The sequence below is a fragment of the Corvus cornix genome, chromosome 18 (genome assembly GCF_000738735.6).
Source record: "Corvus cornix cornix isolate S_Up_H32 chromosome 18, ASM73873v5, whole genome shotgun sequence".
NCBI lineage: Eukaryota > Metazoa > Chordata > Aves > Passeriformes > Corvidae > Corvus > Corvus cornix.
The window spans coordinates 10,024,095-10,046,252 of record NC_046347.1 but is presented as its reverse complement, the minus strand read 5'-3'; the positions used below and the strand labels follow the sequence as shown (position 1 = coordinate 10,046,252).

The 22,158-nt window shown below is 58.4% G+C and overlaps 1 protein-coding gene and 1 long non-coding RNA gene across 3 annotated transcripts; one reads left to right on the top strand and one right to left on the bottom strand.

The window, feature by feature from the left end:
• Positions 1–911: 911 nt before the first annotated feature.
• Positions 912–20,668, bottom strand: ARSG (arylsulfatase G). Of its 2 annotated transcripts, none has more exons than XM_010410069.4 (11): positions 17,980–20,668; positions 17,481–17,668; positions 16,617–16,664; positions 16,426–16,537; positions 16,016–16,156; positions 13,343–13,533; positions 12,671–12,751; positions 9,671–9,779; positions 5,351–5,471; positions 1,776–1,866; positions 912–1,486 (listed from the first exon to the last, which is right to left on the bottom strand). In XM_010410069.4, the coding sequence occupies exons 1-11, from the start codon at positions 18,180–18,182 to the stop codon at positions 1,158–1,160; spliced, it is 1,614 nt and encodes a 537-aa protein (XP_010408371.1). In that variant the 5' UTR covers positions 18,183–20,668; the 3' UTR covers positions 912–1,157. The 2 variants fall into 2 exon arrangements, with proteins under 2 accessions (XP_010408371.1, XP_010408372.1); XM_010410070.4 differs by having other exon boundaries at positions 16,016–16,153; positions 17,980–20,667.
• On the top strand, positions 2,331–3,785 carry LOC109146058. Its single transcript, XR_002047829.2, has 2 exons — positions 2,331–3,216; positions 3,311–3,785. It is a non-coding gene; the product is annotated as an uncharacterized LOC109146058 (long non-coding RNA).
• Positions 20,669–22,158: the final 1,490 nt, after the last annotated feature.

Below are 22,158 nucleotides of genomic sequence, written 5' to 3'. Positions count from 1 at the left end.
TGCAGCTCCCCAGGCCTTTGCACCTGCCCAGAAATGGCCCCACAGGAGCTGTTTCACTCCATCTGTGCCTGTGTTGGGATCGGCAGGAGCAGCTCCTCTGCCTGGAGCCCTGATCTGCTGGGAGACCCCTGGGCAGGGACCTCTCCCTGACCTCCCCAAAACCCCCCAGTTACACCTCTCTCTTTCCTGCAGAGCTGATGGGGAGCAGCCCCAGTTCTCTCCCTGCCACCCTCAGGGAACAGCCTTTCCCAAAGCCTGGAATGGCACAGCACAGCCCCTGAACCCCACTGTGGCACCACGAGTCCAGCATCCTTCCTCCCTTCCTTCCTTCCTTCCGAATTCCTTCCGAATTCCTTCCTTCCTTCCGAATTCCTTCCGAATTCCTTCCTTCCGAATTCCTTCCTTCCGAATTCCTTCCGAATTCCTTCCGAATTCCTTCCTTCCGAATTCCTTCCTTCCGAATTCCTTCCTTCCTTCCGAATTCCTTCCGAATTCCTTCCGAATTCCTTCCTTCCGAATTCCTTCCTTCCTTCCGAATTCCTTCCTTCCTTCCGAATTCCTTCCTTCCTCCCTCCCTCCCTTCCTCCCTTCCTTCCTTCCTTCCTTCCTTCCTTGCTTCCTTCCTTCCTTCCACAGAGAGCTGGGTCTTGCCATGACCCCGCTAATGAACCTCAGCAGGCAGCTGGCAGGGCAGGTGCTCCGTTCCCAGAGCACTCCCCTTGTGCCAACCAGGAATTTTCTCTCTGCAGCCACCAAACTTCAGAGTCTCTGCCCCAGAAGGGCTGATTGCTCAGAGGCTGTGCCCTGTCCTCCCCTGCCTTGTGCTCCCACCAGCTGCTCCTGTAAGGTCTCTTCTTAGGGGAAAGGCAAGGAAATTTCCCAGAGGAATCCTCTCCCAAAGCCAGCTCTCACAGAAGGTACTTTTAATCCAAGAACTGTCTCTTTCCCAGATAGAGAGCCCTACAAAAAGCCTTCCACATGCCCAGGGTCCAAAGGGAACCCTCTGTGTGCTCCCCCAGTCCCACATCCAACTCACCTCCCCCTTCCCAGCACGGAGCAGAGGAAACCGCAGCCTCCATCCCTCCCCATGGCCAACCTCTGGCCTGGAGTTCACAGACACCAGACTCAGGAAATGAGCAGCCTGAGCAATTATTTGCTTAGAGACAAAGCCATGGTGTTCTCTTTTCCACGTGGGGATCCAGCGTGGCTCCGTGAGCCCCGCGGCACCGGCAGCCCACGTGCTGCACGTTGCAGCAGGGAATTGCAGCCGGATCCTGGGAATAATCTGCAACCGAGACATTGTCTGCTGCAATGTCCTGCAGAGCTTGGGCGTAAGCCCTGCTGATGGCAGGCAGCACTGCCTGGTACTCTCTGGATGCCACATCCAGAGGCTCCTGCTCCTGGATGTCACGGTCCAGGTTGAAGATGAGGGGTGGTTGGTGCTGCACTGCCGGCCCAGTGCTGCCGTCACAGGCCATGGCCCCTCCTAGGGAGGAAATGGGAGAAAACCCCTGGGGTCACAGGGGTCCAGGGATCACCTCTGTACTCCTCACCCCCCCAGGACAGCCCATCCCCACCCCATCCCAGCTCTTATTCCAAGAGCGTTCCTGAGGCCAACCCCAGGCTGCAGCACCATCCTGCAGACACGGGTCAGCACATCCTTGGGTCTGCTCTTGCTTGAATTAACCTGTGGGGTTTTCATCTGTACCTGCAGGGATCTAAGAATTCCAGAGGTTCTTTCCCAGACTTTACTACCTCTGGTAGGGACACAGTACCTGTGGTGTAGAACACCTTGTACTGAGCCAGCCGCAGTGCCTCGATCTCGCCAACCTTCCCAGCTGCACCACTGTTGGGGTGGAGCAGAACCTGCAGGAAGGACAGAATGTTCCATGAGATCCACTCCCTCCCCAGGTGAGCCACATCCCACCCCTGCACCCATTCACAGACACCATTCAGGCCTTGGACTCTGAGCAACCAACAGATCTGTGATTGCTGAAGGGTGGAATGATGGCAAAAGGGCCCCAGGAAACACCAGCATCTCCCTTGGACCTTCCTGGCCTGGCAGGAGCCTCTGAATTCCTCCTGATTCTATGGTAAGAAAGTGATCACAAAGGTGGGGGGGCTTCCAGCAGAGCAGGGCAGATTATCATAAAATCCCAGAATGGTTTGGGTTGGAACACTCTCAAAGCCCATCCCATTCCACCCTCTGCCATGGCAGGGACACCTTCCACTGTCCCAGGCTGTCCAACTTGGCCTTGGACACTTCCAGGGATGGGGCAGCCATAGCTTCTTGGGATAACCTGTGCCAGAGCCTCCCCACTCTTAAAATTCAGAATTTCTTCCTAACATCCAATCTAAATCTCCCCCTTTTACTCCAAAACCATTCCCCCTTGCCCTATCACTAAATGCCTGTGTAATATTTGGGAGCCAGGGTGGTCTCAGGTGCTCTGTGTCACTCAGCACCTCCCTGGGTGCTCACAGCTCCGCCAGCAGTGGGGACATCCAAGGGAGCTGAGCACCAGCCGGGAGCCAGCACAGCCACGAGCTGCGGGTGAGCTCATGCGAGGCAGAGGGGAAGGTGAGGTGCTGGAACATCGCTCCCACATCCCTCCTGTCCGTCTGACTCACCCCGCTGTGCAAGGGCTCCCTTCCCTGACAACAGCCAGGGAATGAGTTGAGGAGCAAGGGAAGGAGGGAAGGGTGGGTCGAATCTCTCACTTTTGGTATTTAGGACACTTGATCCACACAGGACAGCTGCTCTGGCACTGGGGAGCGAGGAGACAAGTGAGCTGGACACTCCAGCGGCTCCTCTCTCTGATAATATCTGCCGTGGAGCCAAAGCCTTCACTGAGGGATGAGTCACTTGAGGTTTCCTCCCCGGGAATTTGAGTTAAAAGTGATTCAAGAAATTTCCACTGTGCTAAGAATTAGAAACATCTGCTGGAGTTGTAGGCAGCTGCAGTGCCAAGTTTAGTAACAGCACTCGCAGCTGATGAGCGCAGCAGTGCCTGAGCAGGTGCCCGGCACGGAGCCCTGCCCCTCAGGGAGCATCCCAGGCACCCTGGGCACCCCAAGATGTCCATCCCACACTGCCTGGCAGAGCACTCCCGGGATCCCAGGCACCCAGAGGTGTCCATCCCACACTGCCTGGTCCAGATGTAGCCACTGCCTCACGGGACTGGTTGGAACCTCATCCAAGAAATGCCAGGATTCACGGTAGGGGGTGATTTCCAAATCCTCTCACTTTCCTTTATTGCCCTCCATTGCAAGGTAAATTCTTTTGGAATTTGGTTGGATCTTTATGTTTTAGGGGAGAAATAAGAAGGGTGTAAAGAGGAAGAAGTGGTGCAGGGTGAGCCTGGTGCAAGGAGGAAGCTCTGCTGCAGAGTCCCCTTCTGCTGACACTCCTCAGGCAGGATAAAAGAGCTCCAAAGGAAGAATCAGCAAATATTCAAGGCCCTATGAAGCCAAGGGACCAGGAACTGAACCAATTCATCTGTCTCCAGCCTTAAAGCTTTGCCTACACCTTTAAACAGCACAGCTGGGCTGCTGCCAAGGGCACTCAAACCTCCCTTCCTACCAACAACCATGTTCCTAAACCTCTTAAAACCCCACATTTAGAAAATATGTTATAATTTACTGCATAATTAAGGAGCTTGTTTTGAATCAAGAAACATTCCCAGGTCTGGAACTCTTCCATTAATCCATGACTATTATTTTAATAAATAAAAGATAGAGAAGGGAGGGAAAAAAGCCTTTTCTCCCCTGAAAATTCATTGCTTGAACTTGGTGCTCTGGGCTATTCACATTCAGCTGACGGACAGAGGGATTTACTGCCCCTGGTACTCTCGGTGCTCCTTGGAGGACGTGGTTTATTTTTCCTGACAACAGCCCTCGCTCTCAGCAGGACCTCGGTGTCACCCCAGCCCCGTTCCCGGCTGTGCCAGTGCCGAGCACAGGCTGGGACACTGGGACAATGTCACCCGGGCAGCCCACGCTGGGAGCTCCAGCCACCCCAATTAGGAATGTGTGGAAATTGGGCTTTGGAGTGAGCGAGAGAGCTGCTTTCAGGAGGATTTGTGTCAAGAGAAACCCTGCACAGGGGTCACTATCGGCCACTCGCGAGCAGAGGGTGAGAGGGGGGAAGCCAGGAGGGGAGGGAGCGGGGACACGCCTGCTCCCGACCACCCCACGGGGCTGTGTGTCCCCTCCCAGGTCACCCCATCCCACGGCAGTGCGATCCCACCCCCTGGGGGGAATTCCACACAGGAATGGCTGCACCCTGACACCCAGCAAACTATTGCTCCCAGCAAACCATGGCTGCCTGCAAACCATCACTCCCAAAAAACACCACTCTCAGCACGCCATCGCTCCCAGAAAACCATCATTCCCAGCAAACCATGGCTGCCAGCAGCCCCCCAGTGCCCTGCTCCCAGCGCTGCCCGTGCAGAGCAGGGTTAATCCCAAGGAGCAGAGTGGAGCCCGCTGGACACATCCCATCCTCTTCCCTGCTCCATCTCCCGGTTCAGCAGAGGGTTCCATAAATACAAAGCAAATACCAAACCCCTGATGGACACAGAAAGCAAATCCAAGATCCCGCTGGGAGCTGGCTCATGGTGCTTGCAGGAGGGTGTACTTTAAAAGCAAATTCAGGATTTATCCATGGGACTGCTATTAAAGCCGCCTTTTTAAAATTCTTTTGGTTCTGCAAAAATCTCGTGCAACTCTGAGACAACCGTGTGGCCATCCTGCTTGTCCTGCAAACTGTGGGTTTTGGGGTTAAAGGAGCTGCCAGCAGCGGGTTGTATGACATGATATGGGGTGGGCTGTCCCGTTGGAACACTGTCACCCCAGAGCTGGGAGGAGAAGGCGTTTGTTACACCTTGATCTGGTATGGTAAATAAATGGGTATAACCAGGTTTGAGCCCCTGGAATCTCCCCCTTTTGATGTACCTTTTGGGATGAGAAAGATGCTGTGCTGGGCACTGCAGGCTGCCACAAGCCTGAGCATCTCTGGGCTGGAGTCCCTGGGATCACAGACACAGCTCTGAGGCACACAGGAAGGTGTCAAGCTGCAGGCACAGGCACTTCCACTTCTAATCCCAGATTTGTGAACGAAGCACAAAACCATCTTCATTAGCCCAGAGCCCTTTTACCCTGATATCCCAAGCCCAGCCTGGTACAGCACCCGGCCGTCTCCAGCTGTCCTTCTCCTCCTCCAGGCCAGGGGCTGACGCTCCCGTGGATCTGCACATCACCAGTCTGAGCCTTTTTCCACCCCCACTCACCTGTTTTAGCTCAGGCTCCTGCTGTCAGGAGGGGCTGTCACGGGGGAGTGGCTCTGCCTTACCTTGTGCCCTACATCCGAGCAGCCAAAGAGAACTGGGGACACATCCAAGCCATCAAAGCGCCTGTTTGGGGGCAGCGCTGCCCCAGCCAGGGCCACCAGCGTGGGGAAGATGTCCAGGACACTGGGGAAAGAGGGGACTGTCATCAGAGCAAGGAGTGAGAATCCATGGAGGGTCCCCTCAACCTCACCTGTGCCCCACATCCCTCACAAGAGGAGCTCCCAACAGCCGAAAAGGCTGAACCCAGCCCTGTTCCTGGCAAGCCCTGGCTTCACACCCCTCACACCCCCAGCCAGCTGCTCGGGTTCAGTCAGGATGTGCCTGGCAAACCCTGCACCCACAGCCCCTCCCGCCCTCCTGAACCCCCTGGGCACGGGAAGGCAGCAGGTCAGTCACCGTCTGCACCAAGTGCCAGCACAGGGGTTTTCAGGCTGGTGCCAGCAGCTCCTGGCACCCCAGGAAATGCGGTGTGGCTGCTGCAGGGCGCAGCACGAGCCAGGATAGAACAGGAGAGCGGAGCTGCTCCGTGTCCCACAGACCCACTCAGCCTTTCCAGCCTGTGCAGGGCCTCAGCCACAGCAGAGCACCTGGGACTCACCCCAGTCCTTCCCGGAGCAGAGGGACACGGGGAAGGGGCAGGTGGCCCAAAGTCCCGCCGGCTCCGTGAGGATGCAGAGAGGGACAGTCCCCACTTTCCCACCTGCTGCCTGTCCCCACCTGGCACATCCGTGTGGTGTGAAGGGGCTGCAGGAGGGGTGGGATGGGGATCACCCAGCCCTGCTCCCAGCCCTTCACAGCCTGGGCACAGGCTCCCCCTCTGCTGGCCCTGTGTCCCAGAGGGGTCCAGACTCGACTCCAGTGGGATGGGAACATCCTGCTCGCAGCCCCCACATCCAGTCCACACCCTCCACATCCTGTGGGGCACAAGTGTCCGTCCCCCTGGTGCCACCAACAGCATCCCTCCCTCACAGATGTAGTCACAAGGTGACCCCACATCTCTAAAAGGAACCACCCACAACCAGGGTGTCCCATGGCCCCAGGGGACAGCGGGACATCAGCGTGGCCAAGTGACACATCGCAGCGCTGCCCTCGGGGACGAGGCTGTGGCACAGGAGGTGACAGCTGCAGTGCTGCCGACGGGGACTCAACCCTCACCCCTCTGGCTACAAAACTCCCGTGCCAGCAGCTCTGAGGGCTTGGCTGGAGCAAGGAAATTGGTACAGGAAGCAAAAGCACCAGGAACTGGGGTCACCGGGGTGCTGCAGTGGTCCTGGCACTGTGACCTGGTCACTATGGCTCTGCCACCACTATGACCCTGCCCCCGCGTGTCTCCTGCCCAGTGTGTGATGGCAGCTGCGTGAGCAGAGAGAGGAAAGAGCCCTGGGTTTAACAGCCCCCAGCTCTCCCATTGAACGAGTTTTAATTCAGCTGCTAAGAGACAGAACAAATAAGAACAAACACTGCTGCGAGGCAGCCCCGGCCGGCGCTCACCGAGACGGCCCCCCCGGCCAGGCCGGCCGGGAGGTGCCCAAAAACATCCTGGCTCTCCACTGCAGTCCCTGCAGCACCTCGCTGGGGGCACAGCAGGTCCCCCAAAACAGCAGCTCACCTGGGCAGCCTGTCCCTGGTCCCAGGGGTGCCCAGCACCTCCCCAATCCAGCTCCCACCTCAATGCATGTGGATGCTCCCAAGCAGCCCTGACCAGTGGATGGGACCTCTGGAAAGCATCACCAGGGTGGGAGGACAACATGGTTGAGGGCAGAGGTGGCTGAAAATTCCCCCAGCCATGGGCAGGTGTAACCCATGGAAAAGACATGAAAAATAGGATTTTGGTGGAAGCTGGCATCAAAGCCAGCGGGCACATCCTGGGAGCCAAGCTGGGAAAGAAGTGCTTGAGGGAAAGCCCCGCTTGAGGGAAAGCCCCACTGCCAACCCCTGCCCTGCCAAGAAAGATTCAACACATTCAACATCAACACTCAGCCATCCTGCTGCTGCCTGAACACCGAGGGAAAAGGGCCTGGCAGTGCCCAAGGACAGCAGCTTCCTTCCTGTGAGACAGTGGGCATCCCCACACCCGGGCAGGACTTGGCGGGAGCACTGCCCTGCCGTAGTGCTGGGCATCCCGGCATCCCAGGCATGACGTGGCAGGGAAACCCTGCCCTGCCTGGCGATGGCAGGGTGCAGGCAGCTGCAGCAGCTCTCCCCAAACCCCAGCAGCTCAGCCAACCTGCCCAGCCCCACGCCACCGGCACAGCCAGGATGGTGCAATCTCCTCCTTCACCACCTTCCTGACCTACTTCTTCCGTGCCCTACTTCGGGTTGGGGCAGGGAAGGGCAGAAGCACAGTGGGTGGCTCTGGCAATTAACTATAATTAAGAAAAGCAGACAAGGCAGTTTTGTGCAGAGCCCGGCGTGCAGGTGCTGGTCTGTGGTGAGGCATCAGCGTTTCTCTGCTGGCTGCAGCTCCCCGGCCCCTGGGCACGCTCACCCTCGCTCACCCCTGCACTCCCTGGCCAGGCAGGACACGGAGCCACGAGGTCCTGGGCAGTCCCAGCAGCCTCCCTGCCCGAGCCAGGTGTTTCCATAACCCCAGGGGAAGAGGAGATCCGTGCAGATGGGTAAGGCCTTTCCCTGCCCAGCCCTGGCTCTTCCCGGGGATCCCACCAGGCTGAGGTCCCTCTGCGTGTGCACAGGGCTCCCCAGCCTCTCCCGCACACACATTTCATTCCCTCCCCAGCCTCTCGGTCTTCCCCTTCAACTGGGGGGATTTCAATGTCCCTGTTGCACATGTTCATCTTTGGGGGCTGTCCCCGAGGGTGACAGAGGCATAGAGAAAAGCCACCTGTCCTGTGAGCACCTCCCTGTCCCTCGGTGTCCCTCCACATTCCCTGTCTCACCTCGGGCCATGGCTGGGATCGCAGTGGTGACACTTTCCTGAGCATGACCCATTGCTCACGCCCCCCAAGCTGGCTCTGTGCTGCCTCCCAAAGAGGGGGTGCCCTGTCCTGATGCCAGGGCATCACCCTGCAAAGCTGGGCATGGCCCTGTGGCAGTGCCAGGCTCTGCCGTGGGGGACACCAGCTGCTCTGTGACTCCTGGGGAGCTCCAGTCACTTTCCAAGCACCTGGAGTGCTGCACGTGCCTCTGCTGGATTTCTAGATTTCCAGCTGTCTAACCTGTCAGACTGGAGCTGGGAAATGCAGGAGATAAGGTCTGTGATTAGATAATCAGAATTCCTGGGCTTGGAGACAAGGCTGCAGGGAAAGGCTGGTGGCACAGGGGGATGGGGACGGGCACTGACCCTGCACATGCTGCCCCAGCTGCCCGAGTGGGCAGGGTCTGGCAGCTCTGCCCCACGTCCCACGGCAGGCAAGGATTTGGAGGCAAAACCATGGGGTGCTACGTGCACCCCATCCCCTCCGCCAGACACCAGTGACTCAGCTTATGGCTCAAACCTTCCCCCGCCTGCAAAAATCCAGCTCCCAGAGCTGCCCTCGGGCTGTGGAACGGATGAGTGTCTCCAGCTTATCTCACGGACCTTAGAAACACCCAACGCTGCCCCCAGGGCCCACCAGTCAGGACTCGATTCCAGCAGCTGGGACATTCTTTCCCAACACCAAACACCCCTCCAGCCCCATCACCCTGTGTGCTTCAGGGATGAAAGATGCCCAACAACCCTCCAGCCCCACCACCCCAGGGATGAAAGGGGACATTCCCCCCGCCCTGCCCCAGCACAGGCTGTGCCCCACGCCCTCTGCCAGGGAGGGCTGTCAGGAGAGGTGCAGTTCCACGTGGAGGGGTCCAAGTGCTGCATGGAGAGGGGCAATACAGACCCTCCCTGCCGCCCTCCCCAGTGAGGACGGGCGGGGGGCAGCAGCCCTCGCCCTCGCTGCCGCCGGATCCCGGCCCGGCCGCATCCTGCAGGGGATGCCAGATCCATCTCTCCGGCCAGCCCTGCCCACAACCGCACCCTCCTCCACATAAAGCCATTCACAGACCACAAAGCCTGAGCCTGCTCCTTGGTGGGGAGAGAGAACATCGTCATCTTTTAATTATCGGGAGGCCCTTGGCCACCGCGGCCAGGAGCACACGGAGCCCGGTGGCTGCAAGCGCCAACCCTCCAGCCTCACAAAAAGCCCTTTCAGCTCCTCTCTGCTGAAGCATTAAGTCTTGGGAGAGGACAAAAGTACAGTCTGGCACAAGGCAGGGAAGAACCAGTGCAGGCAGCTGCTGCTGCCAAAATCCAGGTGATGACCTGGGTCACAGTGCAGGGACAGGGGTCCTTCCCAATGGGGCCACCCCGCTCTCCGAGGGGCTCTTACCTGAGCAGAGCGTGGCTCGTCCTCCTGGCAGGGACACGGCCAGGCCAGTACACCAGGGCTGGCACCCTGTGCCCTCCTTCCCAGGTTGTCTGCTTGGCTGAGCTCCCACCTGCAGGAGAACAGGGCAGCGCTGGGCATCCTGCTGCTACTGGAAAACCTCCTGACCCCGGAGTTTCCCCGGGAAACTGTGCAGAGCAGAGATGGTGTAAATTACCCCAAAGGAGAATGGTTTCGCTGGGCCAGGGAAGGAAGAAGAGCTACAGGAGTTTTTCAGAGGGAAAGGGAAAAGAAAGGGGTCTCAGCTGGGCACTGGTTTGTGTTTCTCTGCTCCAGTGAGTGATGAGAAATGCAGCGGCTGCCAGAGCCATCGCATTTTCAGCCACTTTTGATGCCAGGTGAGAGAATGGAGCAGGCAGGAAATGTAGGAATTTATTCCAGGGGCTTCTGTCCTCTGCAGGGCTCAGCACCAACAGCCCCCCCACCCCCGCCCCGGCCTGCTGGAAACCTGCCTCATTAAAAATACCATCCTGCTAATAACCCTGCTGCCAGTTAATGAACCTGATCCATCGTTTCCCTGACAGCACCCAGTGCACGCCTGCTCTGCCCTTGGATTTGAGATGCACAGGGATCTGCCTAGTCCCTTCCTCTGCCTGGAGTGCTGAGCACTGGGACTGGGGTGCTGAGCACCAAAATTGGGGTGCTGAGCCCCGAAATGGGAACACCAAGCATCAAAACGGCTGGAAGGGTGTTGGAGAGCCTCTGCCTTGGCTGCAGCCCAAAGGGCCCCAGGCAGCTGAAGGGAGAAGGAGCTGGGAATGGGGCAAAGAGAAAATCCCAACGCGATTCACCGAGCAAACTTCCCAGGAGCAGCCTTTGTGCGCTGCCTTTCAGCGTGCGCATGGCAACGGCACTCGCCCCGAGCCATTTCCTCCGGGCACAGCCAACAGAGTCCCCGCGCTGTCCCCAGCCCGGCCCGGCTTCTCCAGGAGTCACTGCCTGATGCCTCGGGCTGATCCATGCTCCCAGACTATGCTGCCGTGCCCACAAGGACACGTGTGGCACAGGTGCCACAGGGACTAGCCCAGGGAAAAGGTTTCTGACGCTGGCATGGACCAAGCACATCCCCGATCTCTCCCATTGCCCACCCAAACTTTTGGTGTTTCCCCCTGCCCTCAGACACCCCAGGAAATCACAGCAATTACAGCAATTAATATGAATCCCCTTCTCTGCACAATATGAAAAAACTCATCCTCCTGGGTGCATTTCCAGGGTTTTTCCATGCATGGTCAGGGTCTCTGGAAGGACATCAGAGGGACATTTCCTGACCAAGCCACCCCGGTACCTCTGGCTGGTCAGGTCAGAGCAGCCTGGGAATGAGGTCACATTAACACTTTGGGAAGTAAACAGGGCTGAAACACCCAAACCCAACCAGGGAATTTTCTCCAGAGTGGGGATGATGCAGCCCTGCTGCTGCGGGGACTTTCCAGGCTTTCCAGGAAAGCTGAACTGTGCATTCCCGTGGCAGGATGAAAACCTTGGTCCCACCACACACACAGCAGGTCTTCAGCACAGGGACACCAGGTCTGGAACTTCCCCAACCTGCCTCAAAATATGCCCAGCATCATATCCCCAAAATGTCTCTCTCTCTCCCAGTATCTCCCTGTTGCTGGACTCTTGGCCCCAAGGTGGGAGACGAGTTTTTGGGGTGGGCTGCGGGCTGTGGGAAGCACAGAGGAACGGGGAACACACATGGATACGCTGCTCTCTCCCAACTCCAGTGACCACCTGAAATGAGTGGAAAACATCCCTGGAATTTGGGTTGGACCTTAAAACGAAACACGGAGCTACAGGAAACTTACAGAAACACATAGAAACACATAGAAACACATAGAAACATGTAGAGCCGGGAGCAGTCCGTCCTGCCCTGCCCTCCCACTCCTGGGGGCTTTCCCTGCCGGGGAACAATCCCCGGGGCTGGGAGGGCCGAGCATCCCACCCCGGCAGCCCCGGGCGGTGCGGGCAGTGCCAGCCCAGCCGGCAGCAGCCCGGGCCGGCTCTCCAAACATCCGTGCAGCCACCGGCCGAGGGATTTCCGAAGTCACCCTCGCCGCCAGTGTTTGCAGCCAGCTCGGAGCGCTCTGCCAGCCCGACCTCCTCCCCAGCCTCCACCGCAGGCAGGAGGGGCTGGGAAGGGGCCGTGTTTTCCTCGCCTGTTCCCGAACGCCGCAGTCTCTGTACCATCTGCTCGGGCTTGTGACCGTGGGTTGCTCAAGAGCAACAACCCGGGGCCGTCAGCGGGTTTTGTTTACTAGAAAATTAAGGTTACGATTCCATGCCGGGGCCAGGCGAAGGAAAGGCTCTGGGAATGGGACGGAGCCAGCGCAGTTTGCCCAGGGGAGCGGCCGCGGTCCCACGGCCGGGGCGTCAGGAAGCGGAGGAGGAAGCCCCTCGCTGCTGACCCCGGGCAGGGGCAGCCGAGCCTGGCACGTTAACTCCGCGTAATACAAGCAGAAGTGGGAAACGCCTGACTCATGAATGTTTCTGGCCGCCTCGGCCGAAATAAACCCACCAAGCAGATGGCTTGGCCGGAAAAGGAGGAAAGAGTGAAAAAAAACCTCAACAAAAAAACCCCAACAAAACGGTGGAGAGAAAGAAAAGCAAAGTCCCGGGGCATGGGGAGGGTGGTGGGTGCTCTGCTCAGGGTGGGATGGGGGCTGTGAGACCCTGACGGGGCAGATGGCAACATCCCATCTCCAAATCATCACTCACCTCAAGCTCCGGGCTAACGGGGACCCCAGCCCACCCCCTGCAGCAGTTTTGGGGGAAACTTGACTGTTTGAAATTAAAAATGTGTTCTGGCGTGTTCAAGCCCAGGGCAGCAGCCAGGGAAAGGCTTGGGGTGGAACGCTGCCCACATCCCCTCGATGGGCAGTGAAGGGCTTTGTGGAGCAGCCCCCCCGTGCCCCCGGGGACTGGGACCCCCCCACGCTGCCACGTTACCTCGCTGCCTCTGCCAGGCACCCACGAACGGCCCCAGGCGTCCTGCCAGCTCACACTTCTGTGCCCAGGGGCCATTGTCACCTTCGAGAGAAAGAAATGTCCCCATGAGAGACACCAAGACCAGAGGGGACACCTCCACCGTGGGGGGTAGGCAAGGAGAAGTGACCCATCCATCCCTCCTTGCCACTCCTGTGATGCCTCCCCACACGAGCAAGAGCAGCTGGTTGATGGATTTTGGTTTTTAAGTTTGTTTGCAGGGGCTGAGTGCAGGGCGAGAGGCTGGAGTGCCGCCAGGTCAGGGCAGGGGGGGCACGGTGCCACCAGCTTGGGGTGTTAATGAGAGGCCGAGCGAGCAGTTCCTGTCATCAGGAGCAAGACATCCTCATTAGGGAGGCTGCTCAGTGACAGAGAGCGGATTTGGGCTTCTTAATGAGCGAGGATTTGTGGTTTAATGAGTCACGGCCCCACCACTTCAGCCCCGCAGCTGAGGGGGGTGGCAGGGTGGGCACCCAGCTGAGTGGCCACAGCAGCCCAGGACCCCCGTCCCCAGCTGGGACTGCTCCCCATCCACAGAGCAATGGGAGCATTGAGGGCAGGGGACAGACACAGGTCCTGCCCCACCCCAAGGTGCAGTCCCCAGCGTCACCCCCAGCCCCAGTTTTCCTGCTGTACCTGCAAACCACAGGAGCGTGTTGCCCTTCCCGTGGCTGTCAGCGACCTCCTTTATCCGTCCCACCAGCGCATCCATCTCTCTCAGGGAGGCTCCGTAGATGCCCCTACCCGGAGCGGGGGGCAGCGGGGGGGTCAGCGGGACGTGCATATGGGCCAGGGCCACGTAGAGGAAGTAGGGGCGTCCGCTGTCACTGCGCAGGGGACAGAGGGACAGTGTTCAGCCTTCAGGGGATGGCAGTGGCAGGAGGTCACTGGGGTGGTGGCACTGCTGAGCCTGGGGACATAAACCAGTGGCCTTTCTGCCCCTGCAGCTCCTTGGGGGAAAACACCCCACGTGCATCACCCAGCTGCAAATTCTCCAGGCACCCACCGCCCTCACAGGGAGGAAGCTTGGCTGAGCTGAGCCTCCCCTGCTCCTACTTAAACCTCTCCCCATTGTCCCCTTGTTGTCAGCTGTCGTCCCACTTGGGATGGACTTGCCCCTTCCTCCATCTCTAGTGGCCAAACACCCCACACTGGTGCACACACCCACACCTCCCTCCCCTCTCTCAGGGGGCCCATTTTGGCCCTTTGTCCCCCTGCCCAGCTGGTGACGTGGGCAGAGGATGGGGACAGCAGGATGCCCACACCACCCTGGGTATGGCCTTGGCAGTGCCACTCAGTCCCGCAGAGGCAGCGCGGCATGTTTGCTGCCATGCACTGCCCCGCTGCCTGCTCGCTCCTAAATCATCACAGGACACGTCCTGTTTGCTTGTTTACAGCTATATTTATCTGCTCCAACGAGGCCTGCTCTTCCTCAGGGACCTCGGAGGGGAAGGGTGGGATGGCCAGTGGCGGGGAGGGGCCGGATCCCGGGGACGTGTCCCTGCCCGCGCACGCGCCCGGCTCCGGCCTCCCCCGGCTGCCTCCTGGAAGCTCTCAGGGCCCTTCCAACATGCGTTTCAGCACTTCCTTCCTCTGCCCGTCACCCACCTGGATGGAAAATGAGTAAACCCCATCCTGCCCGGAGCTGCTGCATCCCCCTCATGACACCGGAGCCCCGTGGAGGGCTGTGTCCCCCTGGCACCCTGCCCATCCCTGCAGGACGCGGGGATTCAGGAGAGCTCCTGTGCCCCTTGCAAACTGCTACTGTGAGACCTCTTCCCATGGGATGCCAGAGACGCTGGAGCAGGGAAAGCCTCTTCCCCTGGCTCGCATCCCACTCAGGAGCACCACTCCAGTATCCAGATGGACTCATGGATGGCTGTGATGCTCAGCTGAACGTCCCTGTCATCTGCCACACGGACACCTCGGAATTGTCCTGAAGATCCAGCAAACGTTTAATCAATAACTGAAGACAGGAGTCCCTGACTTTTGCTCCCACGGTCACTTGTGCTCTAGCAGTGCCACATCTCACTGTCACAAATTGCTCAACCTTGACTGGTTAAAAAAACACCGAGGTGGCAAATCCAGTGTTCTTTTGTTGCCCTGTAATGAATGAGTCAGCCAGGGGAAAACTGGAATAAGCCATCAAAGGGAAGGGGAGAAAAGGCAGGCACCTGCTTAATCCTGTTCTCCATGAATGCAGATAACCTCAAAACACTTCTGGGAGTTTAAAGGTTTTGTCCTATTAACCCAGAGCTTACACACTTGGCTTCACAGCCAAAGAGCATCTTGGCAGCTCAGAGGGCTGCAGGTTTGGTAGGAGAAAGGGTTGCTGCTGCCCCACAGCCCAGAGCCTGGGTATCCTCAGCATCCCAAACGTGGCCAAGCCACCCCATGGCCAATAAGGGATAAACTACAGGTATTGTGCAACAAAACGGCACCCAGGTTTATAGAGAGCCATTTCCCCACAGGCTGCTCCCTGCCCAGCCCTTCATTCAGCTCTGTTACACAAACCTTACCCCGAGAACCCCCCTTCCCCGGGCGTGCGTTATCCCGGAATGCAGGCAGGGGACGGGCTCAGACAGGGCTGCCCGGCAGCGCTTCCTCTCCTCACTCTGCAGGGAGGCATTTTGCAAAGTCACAGCTCGTAATCCGCCAATAATGGGGACTAAAATTACACAACCCGTCAGCAGGGCTCGGGGGCATCATTCGGAGGAGCCACTCTGCTCCTCGGGGACAAACACACCCGGGCACCTCCTGTTCTGTGGGGCTGGGGGAGGCACATCCTGAAGCCCAGGGATCTCGGAGTGCTTTATCCTCAAAATGGGTCCAATCTCACACCTGGGGCGTGTTCAAACACCTCCGGGTGCTGTTCTGGTCCCACCCTGGGCACCATTCAGCACCTGCTCACATGCCCCTGCCAGCACTTCACACCCATGGAGGCATCTCCACCACCCCCCTGCCAGCTCCTCCACAGGGATGCAGGGATGGACAGACGGATGGCAGCGTTTGCCTCCCTCCCATCCCCACCAGCCTTGACATCATGCACGTTCCGCCCAGGAAGGAGGCACAGCCTCACTCAAAGGCTTTGACCTTCCTCAAAACTGGTGGTTTTAAAAACACACGCCCCCTTTTAGAGGACACCAGGACAGCCTCAGTGCCGCCTCCTCCAGCAGGAAGCCAAGCCATGGACACCCCAAATCCGAACGACAGCACAACACCCATCTCCCCTGGTGCGGGGGAGTCCTGCAGTGACCCAGGAGCTCTCCCAGCCATGGGGACAGACAGGGGGCAGGGGGTGGCCCTCACCTGGCCCGCTGGATGAACCGCGACGCCTCGTCCGCGTAGCGCGTGGCCAGGCTGCCGAGCTCCACGGGCTGCTGGATGATGGTGACGTTCTCGAACAGAGGCAGGGCAACCTCTGTGTAACAGTCCTTCCTCGCCTCCCTGCTGGGAACAGCCACCCCAGGCTTGTCACCGGAGCAGGCATGGAGCCTGGATGTTCTCCTGGCTTCCAGAAAGCCGGGGAGGGGACAAGAAAGGGAGCGCTGCCAATGTCCCCATGGCACGGGATGCTCCCAGCCCTCACCCCGCAGGGGAAAACTGGGCTCACAGAGCATGAGGGGAGGTAACCACAGCCAAGGGCAGCCTCAGGGCTGGGGACACTGCTGCAAACACCCACCTCCCCGTGACAGCACTGGAACCCGCGTGCCCTGTACCTGGCACCGGTGCCATGCCGCGGGCAGGGCGGGCAGGGCGGCAGGTTGTAGCCAGGGGTGTCTGTGCAGCCCATGTCATGGCTGTAGGGGATCCCAAAGTAGTAGTCAAAGCCTGAGAGGCAAGCGAGGGGGTCAGCAGGGTCAAGGTGACCACAGGGCCCTTGGCCCGTCCCCGCTGGCACAGCCCTTACCGCGGGAGTTGGGGTGATGGCGGCCGTGGTGTCCCAGGTGCCACTTGCCTGTGGGGAAGCCACAGAACATCATTTCAGAGGTGACACAGCTCTGGCCACCGCCAGCCCTCACCCACGAGGTGCCCACAGTGCTGGGGGCTTTAATCAAGCTACAAGAAAGGCTCCTTGTTTGTGCTGGCCGCGGTTCCAGAATGCCATCTATTTTTGCAGAAAACCCCAAAAAAATGCATAAGGTATCTCATGCCTGTGCAAAGCGACCGTTTCCAGCCTTAAAAGGCTCTTTCATGTGTTTGTGTTCTGAGCAGACGGCTTCCCAACCCCTCCCTAGCATCCAGCTTCATCCTCTGACCCCCGGCACGCGCTTGCTCCCACCGAACACACCAAACCAAGAGGGAGAACTGCAAAAACTGGGGGGGAATGGAGGAACAGAGGGATTTTCTGCCAGCACAACAGCAGGAGCTGCAGGTGCAAAGGGTTTGTGCTGGCTGAGGGGGACCCACAGTGACAGGAGGGTGCCCAAAGCCACGGGGTGAGTGGCACTGCCCGTGGTGTGGGATGCAGGATGGCAGAGCCGCCGAGCACAGTCCTGTTTGCTCGGGAACACCCAGCACATTCCTCGTGAGGTAAAGCAATTAGAGATTAAATGGAGAAGTCTGGGTTTCCGGCAGTGCCGTTGAAAAGGAAGATTTTAAGCTTGGCATTGCAAAATCCAAGGGGGATGTGTGAAATCTCCCTCACGTGGTCCTTCAGATTTTCCTTTCATTGCCAGCATTTCACCCAAGTACCTGCAGCCCCTCCTCTGCCAGGGCATCTTTGTCACCCCCTGCCACCTCCCCAGCTGCCCCCTGGCACTCTGGGCATTACCTATAGCTCCTGTGCTGTACCCAGCCTCCCGCAGGACCTCAGCCAGGGTGGTCTCGTTGAGGGGGAGGCCCCCGAGCGAGGTGATGGCGAAGTTGTGCGTGACCCCGTTGCGCACACCCAGGCGCCCCGTGAGCAGCGAGGCACGGGACGGGGAGCACGTGGACGCAGCTGAGTGGAAATCCACAAACCTGCAAAATGAAAAGACCCTTCAACTCACAAGACCCTGTGTGCTCTAACACTGCCCTGGCCCTCCCTGCTGCCCTGCACACTCCCCCTTTTGCTCTGGGGATGAGGACAGGGAGTGGGAGATGAAGGTTCCGGCAGGGATGGATGGATCTGCTCCCCAAGGTACCAGGCTCTGGCTGCCCTCCCCATGCACCCAAACCCACACCAATGAAATCCCTTTGCCTGCCAGTCCCACAGGGCTGAATTCCCCTGTGCTGCAGGACAGAGTAACCAGGGATGCTTGGAGAGGGCAGGGAAGGGGGATAGTCATTACCTTGTTCCTTCGGCAGCCAACTGATCCAAATGCGGGGTCTCCTTTGTCTCCGCCCAGTTGGCACCCAGATCCCCCCAACCCACATCATCTGCCAGGATGACGATGAAGTTGGGCTGCATGCTCACCACACAGGGAGCCCAGAGTCCCACCAGCGCCAGGGCAAGGCCCAGCACCGCCCATGAGGACAGGGACAGGGTCCCCATGGTGCCACACGTCCCCTCCCACCCGCGCTGCGGCACCAGCGGCTTCGTCTTCCCCAAACTCCCTCTGCTGTGTCCCTGTGGATGCAGCTGAGCCTTCCACGGGCTCGGTCCCTTCCTCAGCTGGTGGGGCAGGGCCGGGGGGCCGGGGGTCTGGGTTTGCTCCCTTGGCTGCCGACCGAGCTGCGACACCTCCTCCGTCTTTCACACCCAGGCACAGCTGATATTCCCGAAACTGGCGCCAGCAAAGGTGTTATTCTTAGAAGTCAAAAAACACCCTTTGAAGTCACTGTCACCCTATTTATATCTTTCCTTCCTTCCTGGTAAATATCTAATTAGACACCAAACTGAAGCGGCATTTTCCCCTCCAGGAGTGGGTTTGATCCGCGGCGGTGGCTGCTCTCCCCTCACCGCAGCCAGAGGATGTTTGTGTCCAAAAACGGCTCCTTCCCTGCAGACTGAGCCCCTCAGCCTTCTGGTGGAGAAGAAACTGCTGGGGCTCTGTCAGTCCATCCTTCACCTCCTTACAGCATCCCCTGTGCAAGGGAAGAAACAGAGTCAGGGAGTGCTCCTGTGCCCCAGCCCGGGGCAAAGCACCTTCTCCAGACACCAAGGTTTTGCTTTGCAGTTGTTCTGCTGCGTGGTTCACAACGGCTCAGCTGGAAAGGACTGGGAATACGGAGCACCCCTTCCCTTCACCCACTGCTCAGGCTGGGATAGTTTCCCATGCTCCTGCCATCCCATGCTCCTGCCATCCCATGTTCCTGCCATCTCGTGCTCCCGCCATCCCATGCTCCTGCCATCCCATGTTCCTTCCATCCCATGTTCCTGCCATCCTGTGTCCCTGCCACCCCGTGCTCCTGCCATCCTGTGCTCCTGCCACCCTGTCCTCCTGCCATCCCGTGCTCCCTCCCGCTTGCCAAGGGCTGTCTCCTAAGTGCAGCAGGGGGCACAGCACCACAAGGGGGACATGCAGGGCCCTGCCCTCATTTGTGACAACTGACAAGTGTCGGAAGCTCATTGCCTAAATTTAGTTGTGCTCCCGCTGCCCCACGGCTGCCAGAGCAGGCAGCACAGCCCGGCTGCCAGAGGGAGCTGCTCCCAGAGGTGAGGAGGCAGGAATCCATACAAACCCAGAAGGCAAAAAACCCCAGGAATACCCAGGATTAAGCACATCCAGCTGCTTAGGGCAGGATTTGGCCTCCAGAGATGGAAAGGTTCAAGGACAGACCCCCCAGAGACCAATGGCAGAGACGGAGCTGTGGCAGAGCTCCACAGAGCAGATGGAGCTGTGGAATACAATGTCTTGAACACAAAGTTATGGCCAAAGGGAGATGAAGCTGCAGAGATCTGCCAAAATCCCGCTGGGTCCTACACCAGGAGCTCTGCCCTGGCTGTGGGGATGCTGTGGGGATCTGTGCCTGGGTTGGGGATGGCCAGGACCCAGCTGTCCCCAGCTGGTACCACAACCTTGGGGCAGGAACGTGCCGTGAAGGATGCAGCTCCCATGGGATGGTCAACACAGCCAAGCAGGACAAGATCCCTTAAGACAAACCAAGAGGGAGAGCAGAGAAGGCAATACTGGGAAACAAAAGAGAAGAACAGGACAGGAGGAGGCAGGAGAGGGAATACGATGAGCCCCATCTGTAGGCCAAGAGGTTTGTAGCTTGCAAAGTAAATTATTCCCAGCTTTTGCTGTTCACATCTTTAAAAGCTTTGGGCTGTCACTTGGATCAGCAGCTCCTGGGCTGTCAGCAGAGCATTGCAGTGATCAGAGATGTGGCTCCATTCATAATTCATAGCTCAGAGTGTTAATTTATAAAGCCTGGAGGCTCTCGGTACATCAGCTGACGGGGGTGGGATGCGCTGGGTCGTGGGGCTGAGCTGTGGGAGGGGGCTCAGCTCTGGGAGAGGCTGCTCAGCCCTGCCCCAACAAAGCCCATGAGCTCAGGTCCTGTTCAGCACCCTTCTGCATCCCCACAGCTCCAATCATTGAGATTAGGTCTCTGGACATGTTTGAGGGCAGCTAAGTTGCCTTTATTTTCAAAACAAAAATTCCTTTGTAATTTTCTTGGATTTCTTCATGGACGGGAACTTGAAAGGAGCAGCTCTGCTAGGGTCCAACACCCCCTCCTCAGGGGCTGAGCCCAGCTGGGCCGAGGACAGCACAGAATTGAGCCACCAACTTCATAGGGACAGCATGGTCAGGGAGACCTCAGCCCCATCCCAGTCCCCTGTCTGGGACTCTCCACAGGGCAATGGAGCAGGATATCACCCTGTGCTAAAACTGGAGTCTGGCAGAAAATGAAGCACCAAAGTTGAGCTGAGCCCCTAAGGCAGTTGATGTTCAGGCTTCCTGGGAAGACTCGCCACCAAATCCTGCCCTCCGGCACCTCCGCTGGCATCCAGCAGCTCCCGGGCCCCTCCCAGGCTGAGCGTGGTCTCTGTGCCAAATCCCAGCCTCTCCAAACATCGTCCAGGCAGCACCATCCCAGACCCCGTCCCGCTCCTGAGGGGTGGCCCTGCACCCCACAGCGTCCCCCAGGGACACCCCCCCCCCCAACTGCACCTGCAGCCACACGGAAAAACCCAGCAAACCTCAAAAGAGCCTAACAACCCACAAACCTCTGTCCCTTCCATTTGCTTTGCGGAGGGATGCCAGGATGACACAGCTAACAAAAACAATCCACACAGTTTTCAAAGGACACTCTCTCCTCCCTAAATTACAGGGAAAGTCATCCAGGGCTTTTATTTATAATGCAAATTCATTCATTAGCATCAAACAAAACTTCTTGATCCCTGATGCTCAGAGGCCATTTGAAGGCGAGTCGGAACAGGGCCCGTGGAACATCCACATCCAGACCACATCCAAACCCCGGCAGAGCGTGAGGCCATCGCTTGGCATCCACTCTGCTGCACTCTGAGCCCTCTCTGACCCTTTTCAGACCAAATTCCCAGGTGAGTCCGGGCTGTGCTGGCTGTGCCCCCACCCCATGCTGTGCACATCTCCCTGGAGGAGGTGGGAGCCTCCCTGGGATAAATCCCAGCCCCTGCTCACCACTGCACCGGGACCTGCAGCCTCTCTGCTCCCCTCCAGCTCTGCTACAGCCAGACCCACCCAGAGCTGACCGACCAACTTTTAGCTATTTTTGCAAAAATAAAAATGACTCAGAACAGATTCCCCAGGCTGCCTGTGGCAGGAACATTGCGGCACCTCGCCTTGTGCCAAGCAGGAAATACTGCACAGGTGGCTGCAGCTGGATGAGCTACCTGGGAGGAATCACTCCCGGGATCCAAGGCCTCCGGATAATCGGCATTGGCAGCGTGCTTCTCGACTGAACACGGCGCACCTGGGCGTCACAGCACGCACCTTGTACCAGGGGAGGATTAAACAAATAAATAACCTGCCTTTTGCAAGCCAGGCAAGGAGCTTCACAGGAACCCAGAGAAGTCCAAACCAGATAAACCAGTTTACAAAAGCCCCAAAGCCTCTCCAAGCAGGACACCCCAGGGCTGGCCCCTGAGCAGAGGAGGGGAGATGCCTCTCTGGGATGTCACTGCTGGCAGTGCCACCACAGAGGGGTCACCTGCACAGCGCTGGCAGTATCTGTCATGTATTTATTACACATTAACCAGAAAGTTCACGAATCTTGGGGCCAGCGTGATCATTTTCACATTTTTCACATTCTTTCACATTTTCACACCTGAAAAATGCAAAGCAGTGGCTGGAGCCCAGAAAAACCAGCAACCCTTTAAGCACACCCAGCTGTGCCGAGCTATCCCCGCCAGCTCCCAGGGCTCATAACCCACCCAGGGTGTCCCAGCTCTGATCTCCAGCCCAAACCCACCCTGGTGGCCCTCCTGAAAGCCCCAGCAGGATCCCCATCCTGGCCACGAGGAGCAGAGAGATAAGGACACAGCAAGGGATGAGAAATTCAAACCGCTGTTATCCAGGACCACACCAGGAGCTCCCAGTGTC

Bases quoted from the DNA above. Each gene is read 5' to 3' on its own strand.
- ARSG (XM_010410069.4), bottom strand. From the start codon at position 18,182: ATGGGGACCCTGTCCCTGTCCTCATGGGCGGTGCTGGGCCTTGCCCTG. The intron at 12,752-13,342 runs GTACAGCAGGAA...TTTCTCTCGAAG, and splicing joins CACGCTCCTGTGGTTTGCAG to GTGACAATGGCCCCTGGGCA. The intron at 1,867-5,350 runs GTAAGGCAGAGC...TCCTTCCTGCAG, and splicing joins GCTCGGATGTAGGGCACAAG to GTTCTGCTCCACCCCAACAG.